This window comes from Condylura cristata, unplaced genomic scaffold, assembly GCF_000260355.1.
Source record: "Condylura cristata isolate star-nosed mole 26May11 unplaced genomic scaffold, ConCri1.0 scaffold00022, whole genome shotgun sequence".
Lineage (NCBI taxonomy): Eukaryota > Metazoa > Chordata > Mammalia > Eulipotyphla > Talpidae > Condylura > Condylura cristata.
This window is the reverse complement of record NW_004567123.1, coordinates 16,808,364-16,821,941: the sequence shown is the minus strand read 5'-3', so window position 1 is coordinate 16,821,941 and position 13,578 is coordinate 16,808,364. Positions and strand designations below refer to the sequence as shown.

General features: G+C 47.2%; 1 protein-coding gene across 1 annotated transcript in view; it reads right to left on the bottom strand.

Moving 5' to 3' along the window:
- Positions 1–11,571: 11,571 nt before the first annotated feature.
- The window catches only part of BLCAP (bladder cancer associated protein), a 10,325-nt gene continuing 8,318 nt past the window's right edge, over positions 11,572–13,578 (bottom strand). Inside the window, exon 2 of the mRNA XM_012728348.1 lies at positions 11,572–13,507. Within this exon, the coding sequence (XP_012583802.1) occupies positions 13,069–13,332 (264 nt within the window). The 5' untranslated portion in view covers positions 13,333–13,507 and the 3' untranslated portion in view covers positions 11,572–13,068. The remainder of the gene's footprint in view (positions 13,508–13,578) is intronic.

Genomic DNA, 13,578 nt, shown 5'->3' with positions numbered 1-13,578 from the left:
CCCCCCCCCCCATCCTGCACCCGGCAGCCCCCTCCATCCTGCACCCGGCATCCCACTTCCATCCTTCACCTTGAAGTCTTCCTTCCAGGCTCCTCATAGGACAATTTGTTAACAGATTCACCGCCCTATCTCATCTTGACATTATTCCAGCTCATATATCTCAGGACTCCCTCAAAACACTCTTAATAAGGTCACCAAAAGCTTACTAATTACCAAATCCAAAGAAAAAAATCGGTCTTTATCTTATTGGAATTCTCTGCTGTATTTGACAGTGTTGATTACTTTCTCCTTGAAATGCTTCTACCTGGTTGCCATGGCAACCCAGTTTGCTAGCTGTTTGTTGTATCTTTCAGGTCCTCCCTTCACTCTCCTTTATTGCCTGCCTACACCTTGACAGGCTCTTCAAATATCATGATAACGCATGATTCTGCTCTGCTGGGCCTTTTCCATCCTCTCTGGTGACCTCACTCATTTTGGGATTCTCCATTTTTTTGTGTGGTGATGTACCTGGGCTATTACTTATAGTCAAAGCTCATCCTGAGCCTCAGACCCCAGATCCAAGTGCTCGCTAGGCTCCTGGCTATGTCCTTGACACCTTAACTGTATCTGAGTGCACTGTCCAGCCCTCAAGTTGGTTCTCCATGTGGTATCCCCCCAGAGGCTGCCCACCATCCACCCAGGGGCCTACCCACGACGCATGAGAGTTGCTTTTGGCTCTGCGCTCTCATTGTAGTCATTAGTCATTCACAAATGATTTCTGTTTTTTATCTACTCCAAGGTTTCTGATCTATCTCTTGCCATCTCTACTGGTCTGCTTCTTCCTCTCTTATCTTGACCATGGGCTTCTAGCTGGTCTCCCTGCCTCAGGGCTTGATACATCATATAATGGATGTCTGGGGTGCTTGGGTTTTCTAACGGCCCTTACTCTTCCCTCATGTTCCTTATTATTGTAGGAACATTTTCTGTTCCTATTCTTTGTGATTACCATGGAGCATGAGATGTCCTCTCACACAGATGACTTATCGGCCTCTCTCTCTCTGCCCATGTATGCACAAACCCCAAATTCAAGGACTTAGACCAAGGTTCTCTTGATTTTGACTTTTGCCCAAATATAGAGGAAATAGTTAATATGTATTCAGTGTCTAAGAAACATTACCACCAAGTAATGAGGACCCTGAACACAGCGTTTGAAACTCTGCCCCAGTCCCCACCCACTCCACTGCCCACCATTCCCTCCCTCTAGCCCTGTTAAATGGGGCAAGTGGTGCAGTCTACCTCAGGGTGGGCAGGAAGAGGATGCAATGGCCATATAAGACAATGATCTTAATCTCACCATGTAAGCTAGAGTTGTGCCCACACTGGAATGTAGGGTACGTTTCCTTAGAACCAGACCCACTCATGTCCCAACCACCGCAGCATTGACTTTTATGTCCATGTTCGCTGGTTCCTTGGGAATTGTTACAGAATCTTTATGGTTAAAAAGAAATCCTGAATTTCCATTTTAAACATTTGATTTCAAGCAGAAAATAATTATTCTGCTTCTACCTACCTTACTGCCTGTTGCTAGGTGCCAAAAGGTACAAAAAGAAAAAAAAAAAAAAAAAGAGTAAGACACAGTCCCAGACATGAGGCAGGATGAAACCAGTGCTAATTAGACCTGTAGCCGGTACCCAAAGGGCAGAGACAAACCCGCCAGAAGAACATGGAGATCAGGTTACGTAGTAAAATGAACATGAGCTAAATTGTCCCTTCCAGCAGCACAACTAATCCCTCCACCTTTGCTCCTAATCCCACCTGTGTAGAGCCCCTGTCCCTGCTCCTGGCGTCAGGCTGGCCCAGCCAGCCTCTGAGAATTAGCACCTTCTGGGACCACCTGCTCCCCTGTTCCTCTCTTGTTTTTCAATTAGACTCCGGATCACCCCCACCCAGTTGGGCTTCTGCTCCCTCCCCCAAAGTTGCTGTGGCCAGGATGGCCAAAGACCAGGTTCTGGGGACACCTTCACCTTCCCATCTTCTCCCAACCACTGCGCATCTGGCCCATCAGGGCCACCCTGACCTCTGAGGACTTTCTCCTGGGGTTTCTAGAATGCTCCCTCTTGGTTGGTCTTGCCCTCTGGTCCCTCCTGCTTAGTCTCCCTAGCAGGAGCCTCTTGCTGTATCCATCCCCGTCAGTCACTGCTGAGTCTGGTCCTGCCCCTGAACTTGCACCTTTCTCTTTAAGCTAGTCTCTGCTTCTCTGTCTCCACTGGGAGAGGCCCAAACTACCACATGAGCTCCAAGCTGGCGCTTACGCTTTCCTACTTGACAACAGACCTAAGTTAAGGTCATCAATGGATATTTTTTCTTCCTTACCATCCCTGTCCTCTGTTCTTGCCTCCGATTTAGACAGGATTTTAGGTGACAGCTTTTCCAACCTGTTTTCTAACACGTCTATCCTCATTTCTTCTCAAGCCAGCCCAGAAATTCTTTCTGACATGAATTGTTACTCCAGTAAGCTCTCTCCGGGACTCCCAACTCTCCAGGACACGTGGCCTTGCTGCCTGCTTCTCTTCCCTTTGCATGTTCCTCTGCCCACTTTGGGGCTCCTACCCATCTCTCCCAGAACACTGCCCCTGTTGAGGCCCCAAGGGCCCTGAACTCCTCCATCCAGTGGGCTTTCAGTCCTTTCTCTTTTATCTGATGGTTGTTCTCTCCAGGGAATGCTCCACATCCCAGGCTGGGGCTGGGGGCAGGGTGTGTGTGTGTGTGTGTGTTCCATACTCACACAGGCTCCAGATTTTCCCATCACTCTGATTTCTCTTTTGCCTTGGTGACCTTTGTCTTCTCTCCATCTAGCGATTCTCTGTTCTGGACCCCCTTTCTTTTCTCAGTGGCTACATCCTTTAAGTGACTTTGGTGACAAAGTTCATGGCAATAATCACCATCAATCACAACCCAAGTCTCTTCTTGGATTTAAACTCTACCTGCTTCCTGATAGGCCACCTCCAACTGGATGCCCATCTTCCACCCAACTTCACTACTGAGCTCACAGCCCTCCTCTGGTTCCATAAGCCTACTCTTCCTCTTGGTTGTTTCTCATCCTGGTCACCCAGGAAACAGGATCCAGCATGCTGACCTTTCTTTAACCCCAGCAGTGTGTTCTCCTAAGTTTACCTCTTGGGTCTGACCACTTTTCTCCATCCTCTTGGCCCCTGCCCTAGTTCAGGCCTTGACCTCTCTACCTGGACCAAGGTCATCATCTCCTCCAAATGTCTCCAAGCAACTAATCATCTAAAACAGAAATCCTACCATGGCATTTGCCTGCTTAAAATGTTTCAGTGGCTACTTGTCAAGAGGAAAAAGATCAAACTCCTCAATTAGATAGACATGGGCTGTGTGAGCTGGTCTCGGGCTTCTCCATCCTTGCCTCTCGTTTCACATTCTGAAAGCCTCCATTGCATGAGTGTGTCTCTGCCATCCACCTGAATAGCTCCTACTCCTCCCGAAACTTTCCCAGGAACTTCCCTGGATACACCCATAAAGCTGCATAATTGTACCACCCGGCCCAGAAGATCCAAGCTTGGAGGACTGTCCCAAGCCTATTTCTCACTACTTAGCATATTAGTATCTGTTTGTGTCTGCCTTACCTTTGTATTCCCAGAAGCAGGTACCATATCTTATTTATCTTCATGTTTTAACACCTAGCACTATGTCTAACTAAATAAATGTATATAGAGGCCATTTGCCTTTTCTTGAAATGTTCAGCTCTCTTCTTCTCTACAACTGCCATGTTACATTCCAAAAAGTTTACACCAATTCAGTCACCTCAGCATTGCCTGTTCCACTGTATCCTCATCAGAACCGGGAATTCTTAATCATTTCTTCCCCCTACCTTGTTGGTAAAAACTTGTATTTTTTTTTAAGCTTAGTCAATTCTATTTTCTTTTTGGTAAGCTATGTAGGTGAATTACAAACTTATCTGTACATTTTTATTGCTAAGGCTTTGTGTGTGCTCATTTACATATATGGGTCTGCAAATAGTTTACTCACTCTGATTTACATATATGGGTCTGCAAATAGTTTACTCACTCTGCTTTTTGACTGTCTGTGATATTATTTGATTTTGAAGATATTTAGTTTTGATGTATCAAATTGGTAGGTGTTTGCCTTCTTGATATTATTTTATTGCTTTTTAAGTGGGGTTTCCCCATCCAACTTTTCTCCTCCCTGGTTTTTATTGAGTTCATATTTCCTTTTGACTTTTGAAAAATAGTTTTTGAATTTGCCTGTGTGCTCTGAGGTGAGGTTGGAAATGGATTTTGTCATTTTTTCAGTGATCAGAGCTTTGGTTTTGGATAAGCCATCCCTTTGAGGGTCTGACTTTCAGTGAAGCTATTCCTGGTTGACTCAGAGAGCAGGGTCACCTTCTCAGGGAACATGCTGCCTGGAGATGTCCAATCCTGCAAGGAAACATCACAGAGCCCAACCCTACCCCTCATATATGAATCAACCTACCTGCATAGAACCTGCCAAGACACTTCGCCATGAGCAGGAAAACCATTTCAACCAGCAAATGCCAAGTTCACTTTCAGCCATTGTCAGGATTCTTCCAAGCTCCCAGATGTGGAGTTGACCCAGATCCTGGACTCACATACTCTCTGTCCACTCCAGGTACCAGGGCGTCTGAGGATGATGGTAGTAATGGAAAGGAGCCCAAGGATTGTTTAGTCCAATCGCCTTATTTTTAGTGAGGAAACAGGTCCAATGAGTGAGGAGACATGAATTATAGGCACCTAGGAAGTGAATGGAAAGCATCCCTACTGGGGGGATTCAGTATGAGTCTTTGCCCATCTAATCCTGGTCATAAAAATATCTGGAAACCTGGGTTCGAAAAGAATTATGTGGTAATTGTTCAGGAATGTGACATGGTGTATAAACGAGACAATGCAGTCAGAAGGGCATGGACCAGTTCTTACTGTGAGTCATGGGGCTTAAATTCACACTATAGGTTGGGGGTAAATCTACAAACTTCAAGATCCTGAATGGGGAGTATCAGGACCTTCCAACTAGCCCCCCAAAACCTTTGGAAACTGAGCAAAACTGGACCCACAGATCACAGTCCTGACCACTATGTAGATACCAATTTTGCATATCTCAGGCAGCACCTCCTTAATTGGTAAAAGGATAGGACACCCAACTCCTGTCTAGCATCCTTAACTTAACACTGGTCATTTTTCTTCTTTGGTTTGATTTCCCATTTCAGTCGTTTGCTTTACATCGCCCACTACTTAATCTGCAATCCCTACAGATGGCTTGGGGATGGATAAGGTCTCTCGATGAGTGCTAAGCCTCCCAGGCTTGGTGGGCAGGTTGCTGCATGCTGCCAGTCCAGGCCAAGTTATCAGCTACCCATCATTCCATCCCATCCCAAGCGTCTTGGGATCCAGGCTATCATCACCCCTGTTCTTGTTTGTCTTTGCTTTATTGATGCCATTTCACTGTAGGAAAGAGGTATATCTTTGTATCCTTTAAAATATTCAATTCCTCCTCCTCCCCTCTTTTTTTTTTTTTTTTAAATGGGCTTAGATCTCTTAATTGACTAAAACTGGTTTCTATTCTGTCTGGCTGCTTCCCATCTGAAAAGTGGTATGTTCAGTCCCCAAATCCTACCCAACCTCCAGTAATCCCCCTTTATCTCCACTCTCTGGCTTTTTCCCTCCCTGTCGGGCCATAGGGTAGGCAAAGTTAGTAGTAAATGAGGCTCTGGAGGGCAATGGGATGGGGTGCAAATCCCAGTTGGTGACTTGTCACTTAACTTGGGAACCTCTGCTATATAGAGGGTATAAACATGTCAACCTTAGGAAGTTCTGTAAAATTTCAGGGAGGTAATTGCTGGTAAATGCTCACCAGCACATGATCTGGAAAAATAGTTGCCAAATATTAGCTAAATAAAGAGTCCAAGGGATACTTCCCCATCTCTCTTTCCCTTCATAGTTGGAATGAACAAACTGCCCTTTCACTTCTCCCTACTTCTTCCTTTCATTTTCTCCTCTCCATGGTGCTATCTGCTTTTATTACTATGCTGGCCCTCATGTGGACAAGATCTCCTAACGGACACATCTGTAACGACCCCTCCTTAGGCCTCTTGCTAGCAGTGGTTGCAACGGGAGGCCCCCATTTTCTCAGAACTCCTCCCTCTCGGGGAATCTCCTAGACTTTCATGCAAAAGTACTCTCATGTCTTCAGGGAGGACAAGTGGGCTTATCTGGATGAGTACCCTGAGGAGCTCAGGAGGAACTCACCTACTGGGGTAGGTGGGAGCCAGGGTGTGAAATACTGACTGCTCCGTGAACACAGACAACTCCTTTCCCTGGGCTACGGGAAGGACAAACATTAATCCAAGAGCTGAGGAGCAGGATCTATGTTGGGTGATTAGACTGATGATCCTGAGGATGCGGGACTAAACAGGACAGGGCTAGAGGCAGAGACAACTGGTCCAACTATTCAGCAAGAAATGTGGATCCAAATGAAAAGGAGACAGACATGGGAGAGATTCAGGGGCTATATAAACAGTTGCTTATACACCTATAGAGGTGTGATGGCACCAGGACCAGGGCAAGGAGGCCTAATCCAATAGTCTTTCATACTGCACAGCCAGGCTATTCCGAGGACATGGTTTGGGGATGGTTAGCCACAGTGCTGCAGTGTGTGCCATGTGCCTGTGGTCCCCAGTTCCTGTGAGTTCAAAATGGAACAATAAGTGCTCTAAGTGTGGCAATAAAAATGGGTTCCTATTATACCAGGAAGCTAAAAACAAAAGAACCAAAAGCCAACCATCATAAAGCTGCTCCTTAAGTGAACCAGTCTGCCCGCAAGTAGCAGCCTAACTCCCACAGTACTCCATAGTGGTGAGTCTGGGGGCTAGACTGAGCCTGGGTCTTTACTCAAGGTGGTCTGAGGGAATGAGGCCGGGGAAGGGTTGAACCTCAGTGCTATGGATGTGTGAGTGTGTTACAGTGGACTGTGGTTGTGAGTACAAAGCTCCAAGACCATCGCCCCAAAGAGGAAGCTCAGGATCCAGGTATGAGGAAAGATGAGCAATGCAGAGGACCAGCTAAGCTTGCTGTCAGAGTTCAGAAAGCAAGGGCCAGCCTGGCCTAGCTCTGAACCCTGAGCAGTCAGAGGAGCTCTCAGTATAGCTTCAGCTGGTTTGTAGTGAAATGGGGCTGTGGAACATATTCTGCTGGTTCACTGACTTGCCAGGGAGGAGGCTCTTATAGAAATGGAAACGACTAAGAGGTTGGAATGTGGGGCAGATAATGTGAGGGGGGAAGCAGGAAACTGCTCAGCCTGTAAGTCACTCTGGGAACCACCTATATCCAGGTCTTAAAGGGTGTCTACCACCTGACTGGGTCACTCTCAAACCACATGGGGGCCACGGGGAAGATGCCAGGATATGGAGTCTTTCACAAGTTTCTCCTCACATACCTTTGTTCAAATTATTAGTCTGGAAGTTGGGAAATATTTTCACTTCAGAGTTCCAAGAGGGGAGTTGAGAAGCAAACTGAATTCTCTTCCTTCTAGGAAAGACTGGGCCATCTAACTCCTTAGGGAGTCAAGAGACTGACTGATTGAGACACCTACCCATTCACCCATCTGGCCAGCCAACTAATAAGTTCTATGCCAGGTCTGATCAAGGGACAAATACCAAGTCTTTGCCCTCCAGAACTGTGCAGTGTTTTGATGGTCAACGTAAAAAGTTGGGTCCGCAGGCCCCAGGGAATTGAAGGGCTGTGTCTGTTTTCCTCCCTCACAGACCCTGCCAAGTGTGCCTTTAAGCTAAGATTCTTAACAATTCTACACTGAAGAGATTTTAAAATGTAATCACAATGTAAAAATTCATGATTAAACACGCTTGCTTGTTTTAACACAGTTTCTTTAAACTAGTACCTCTGAGACTAAGTTAACATGGTTAACTTGCAAAGAAGGCTTTGCAAACATTCGACTAGCGGTCTAGTCCCCTCTTTGGTTTACAGCTGGGGAAAACTGGGAGAGTGAGCAGAGGAGAGCAAAGTCAGATAGAAATGAGTGGTGATCAGGCCTGAGACCTCGGCTCCTTGTCCCCACTTGGCTTGGAGAGCTGCCACTCAGTGTGGGGCAGGGAATTGGCAGAGTGTGAAGTTTGGGAGAAGCGGTGAGCCATCCAAGTGCAGACTGCATGAGGTCCCCAGGAAAAGAGGTGAGAGGCCAGAACAATGCGGAGAATTTGTCTTGGAAGGGTGATGTTGAACTCACATCTGAAAAGCACCCTCAAACATATCCCCAACATTGGTTGCTCGTATGGAGGAAGTTAGACAGGTAGGGATTCCTCTTAAATCCAGGGAAGGGCCATGACAAGGTGGTGATCAAACAGGTGATCAAACAAAATCAAGAGTCAGGATTTTGACCAAGGGACAAAATCCCTTTAAAGATATTGTCACTTTAGGGTTTGTAAAATAAAACTAAGGAACTTCAAGCAGAGGGGTTGCCACATGGCCTCCCAAATGACCTCTTACCCTAACTCCATCACAACCCTGACATTAACCTGAACTCCCCAAGGAGGGGATGTCTTATTTTGCATCAGGTTCTCAGCTTGACACAGGGCCTGTCGAATGCTCTGTATGTGAATCAAAGTGGCAGAGTTCGATGATCAGACTGCATCTGTAAGAAGCAGCTGCATCTGTAAGGTCAGCTGGTAAGGGGATGGACAGAAGAGAGGAAGTAACATTTGGGAAGACTTCACCTTGGGACAGGCTCTGACGGATGCTGTGATATTTTACAGGTGAGGAAACAGAGGTTCAGAGAGGCTCAGTGACAAAGGCAGTGTCTAGGGTTCCCCAAGGCCTTGACTCTCTACCTCCACTCACCTTTTGACCTCCTTTCCCAAAATCCTGGAGGGAGATCAAGGACTTCTGTCTGAAGCCTGCAGCTGCTGCATATTCAGCTTCGCCTCTTCACCTTGTACCTTCTTTATAATCAAAGTTTTCTCTTAAGATAAGGCATTGCCCCAAGACTGTCCTATGTCGGGCTTTCAGGGAAACACTGTGGAGGGAGGGTGCTCGGCAGCAGCTGGGCAAGCTGCTCTTAGGGTCATCTTCTATCACTTGATGTAGAGAACCCTTCTTTCCTCTTTTTCAGGGCAGTGGCCCTTTCATCCATTTGGGGATAACCTTTACCCCAGGTGCCAGGTAACTGGGTTCTTGCTCTAGCAGCTGACTGGCCTTGCCTGCAGCTACTCAATGGGAGTCAGCTCCCTTTTATCATTTTCCTGTTCTCCCCCCAGTTTTCTCTTTCTCCTAACTTTCCCTCCTCACCCACCATTTCTTCTATCCACTTCTTCCAGTTCCCAAAAACCTAGACAACCTTGCTGCTTTCACTACTCAAATGCAGACCTGTTTCTACCGAAGAATTCCACCTTAAATGGTGTTGACTGGGCCACTACTTTACATCAGAAACGGATGTGTGATGGCTCCAGTTAGCTAGAAAATGAAGATTTCTCACGCCCAAATCTGGGAGCCGACACCAGCATAACTGGCCCTAGGCCCCCTTCCCTTCCTGCCCGCGCGCCCCCCCCCCCCAGCCCCCATCTCTCAATATAGGCCTCTAGCTTTGTAAACAGCCTGACCTTCTTTATCCCCAAAACCCTTTTTGGGTTCTGATTCTAGGGCAGTCAGATACTGGTAACCCTTCATTTTACTTTTAACCTAGTCTCTCTGTAAGCACGGATATCCTTGACTAGATGGTAAGATGTAACACCTCATCTATTATTTCCCTGTTCAAACATTTACACTTGTCTTCAGATCTCTGCTTGCGCATCAGTCCTCCCCAGACTGCATCAGAGCCTTTCTTCAATTCCCAGTACATTAGGGCTACCAAGACTGTTTTTGTTCCAAAGACCACACTTTACCATAAGGAAACTGAGGCCTAGAGCAGGACACAGATCAGCCTAACCCAGGCCTCAGTGGTCTTGTGGTTACCAGCTCCATGTACTTCCTTGCAGCCATTTCACATTAGGTGTCACAGCCACCAGCCAGGTGTGTGATTTTTGAGGCTTGCTACCCCTACTTTTTTCGGAGAGGTATTTCCTTTTCATTTTCTTGAAAGGTGTTTCGGGGATGAGGGGCAGGTTATTGCCAATGCTGCCTTGGCAAGGTGGAAAGCCCTGTTGGGCAGACAGAACGCTGACTTGGCAATCACCTCGGGAGATGGTGGGCTGCAGGCTCTCTGCTGGGAAGGGCCACACATCTTTCAGAGGGAGGCCTGTTTATGACCCTCAAGTGGGCTTGACCTAAGACAAAAGTTGCTTTCTGAGGAGAGCAAAATAAGCAATCATCTTGGCTTCGTCTATCATCCAGGTGCCTCCACGGGATAGTAGGGCTACGAAAGCCTTTTTTGTTTGTTTGTTTTGCTTTTGGAATTTGCAATGGTTTATTTTCTTAAGTCTTTCCACAGGCCAGAATCATGTGCTCCTGGAGAGTCAGGCCTGGGTCTTGCCCCTGAAATCCCCAGCAAGCCAGTGTGGAGGGTTCAGAGTTTGCTAAACAAACCATCCTTTCTTTCCACGTGTGCAACTCCTCAGCTTGTCAAGGCTTTGCTGAACCATGAAATATATCCAGAAATCCCAGAAAAGAATTGAGATATAAAAACGTGACAGAATCAGATAGGGAAAATATTGAGCAGATGTAATTGATAAGTTTGACTCCTTGAAAATACCTTTAAAATTGACAACTCTTTGGCAAATTTTGGTTAAGAAAGGTCAAAGCAATAGTATGCCACAGGAGTGAAAAGGAGGACCAAATGATGGTAGGGAGATTTAAAAAGGCTAAAGAAAATGAGACAAACCTTTATAACCATAAACTAAAAATTTAGGTGAAATAGGTGACCTATGAAATTACCAAAGCCCTCTCACAACTGCTCTCAGAAGACCTTCATCACAGCCCTGTCCCTTGGTCAGGCAGTGCTGCTATCTTTTTGAGATTTCAGGGTGGACACCAGCACAGGCCCTGACAGATACCCCCCTTTGTCTCAGGGGTCATAGCTGTGTGAGCACATGTACATCGACGACCCGGAACTGCACCGTCTGGCACGTCCAACCATCGTGGTAAGCCCCCTGGTTGGTCGGCTAGCCTTATTTATTTTTCCACTTGAAATGCCATAAGGGGTTTCACTTTATTTTTACTTCAAAAGCAGCACCATAAAAATCCTTGATGATTAGAGCTCCAGCTGTCTTAAGTTGTTTGTCAAGGGATCAGTTACTCAAATCTCCTATGGAGGGAAACAGTTTCAGGCGAGAAGCCATGGGAGCTGAGAAAAGCAAATGTCTCATCTCTGAAAACTTTCAGACTCCCTCCTGTTCACTGCCTGGCCTGTCCCCTGCTCTCCCCTCCCCCAACCCCACCATCTGCTTTCCAGAGAGCAGATCAAGTTTTCGGGCCAAGGTACCCTGGCGCCAAGGACCCGGTCCCTCCATGCTACTCCTTGCTCCCCACCAACCTAGAAACCCAATACCACAACCCAAATGGACCGCAGCCACATAAAACCACAAAGTAAAGTTTATAAAGCTTTATTAAACATTTCAAACAGCTGTGCAACGAACACACCAGAAATAAAAGCTCTGGAACAGCAGTCCAAATGTTCCACAAGTGTGGCCTCAAGGTCCCATTCCCTACATGGACTGCCTCCAGTTCTGTCCGCTGACTGGCCTATCTCCCTCCCCATGTCAGGCCAGAGGAAGATGGATAGTTGAGACTGGAAGGACAACCATGTTGATCCCCAGAGGGCCTGGGCCAGGAGAAAGTCTCATTTGCCAACACTTGTTACTGAAGCGCAGGAAAAAAAATAGCAAGTGACAGTCACAAAGTCTTCCTGTGTATTCTTCAAAACAGATAGTCTATATATGCAGGACTGAAGAATCTCCTGGCACGAGGATGATGGCCACTGTTCCCCTCTGTCTTGTCTGAACCACCTTGGAGTCCAATGTGCTGGTCACTCTGTAATCCCCATGCTAAATGAAAACTGTAGCGGCACCTACTAGAGCTAGCTATTGCTAAACCTCAAATTCAGAACACATTTGATAAAGCTTCTTTAAAAGGTACATACACATGTATTTGTACACACACACACGCACACACACGCACACACAGCACACCACACACACAGCACACCAAACTATATCCAAACACCTATCAAAGGGATCATGGTTGTTATGAAACTCACGAACACTCTTCCGTTCACTCGGCTGGGGACTGCTAGGTCTACATGTACACACCACACCTCAATCCTGCAGAGCATGCACGGGAGACACTATGAGGCCCCTCTCCTGGAGACAGCTGAGAAGGGCAGGAGGAAGGGCAAAGGAAGTGAGGCTGGGCTATAAGCATGAGCCCAGACACTCAGGTGAAAGAGCAATATGTATCTATCTTTCTTCAAAATGAAGTGGAGAAAATACTGGAGATTTATGGGCAACAAGCAGTCAAGACTTTTCGTCTAGCCTGCTGAACAGGGAAAGAAGGACGAAAAAGCGAGGCTCTTGGGCGTCAGCAATCTCTTTAAATTCGAGATAAGTGCAAAAATGAGCCCTGTCTTGGACAGGTGCTCCCCCAAAAAGGAAAGGGTGTAGGAGAGAACTAAGGGAAACCAGGAAAGGGACAAAGGAGTCAGTTGGAGAGGGGAGGAGACCCTAACAAGGAGGGGTCACAGAGGTGACATGAGACTGGCATTTTATCTGTCCAGGTCATGCCAGGGTGGTTGACCAGGATAGGCGCAGAGTCCTCGCCGGAATGAGCGAGGATTTGGCCATCCTGCCAGCTAGGAACCAAGATGGGGACAGAACACACATAACCACAAGACCACCCACGACTATAGGACTCTACAATGAAAGCACCAGTCAGTGCCATTATTCACATTATAAGGATAAAACATCACAGGCCAAAAGGCGCCGTCAGGAATGTGGCACCCGCAGGGCTGCGGGATTTGAAACTCCAATGCTTTATGACCTATGTCAATGCCTCCCCTCCCGTCTTCTGCTTCCTTGGAAAGTTAACTGGGTTGTTAGGTGCCCACAACACCAGGGTCATGCGCCGATTCTGGAAGCGGGGAATCAGAGCAGTGGTACAGGAAACAGTTTCCCCAGCAGCTATAGCAGATGAGGAACAGGGCTGCCAGGAAAACCAGGGCGCAAATTGTGCAAGGCTTCCGCTCCAGGAGAAAGCTGAGCAGGTAGAAGCCCATGAACATGGAGTGGCTAAACCACAGGGCGGGGTTGAGTGGCTTGGGGATGAGGAGGACGGGCAGCAGCCACTGGAGGCAATACATGATCTCTGCTGGGCAGGGCCTTCGCCAAGGCTGCCGGGCACCGCTGCAGGAACCAACCTAACGGGAGCCAGCGGACGCGGGCGGCCCCCTCCGCTTTCTTCAACCCTCACTCTCCAGGAGCTGAGCCGCTGTGCTCTCTGGCTGTCAGCCCGGGATCACCAAGGCAGCAGGGATCCTGAAGAGAAAAGTCAACACAACAGACAGACAGACAGACAGACAAAAAAAAAAAAAACAAAAAAAAAAAAA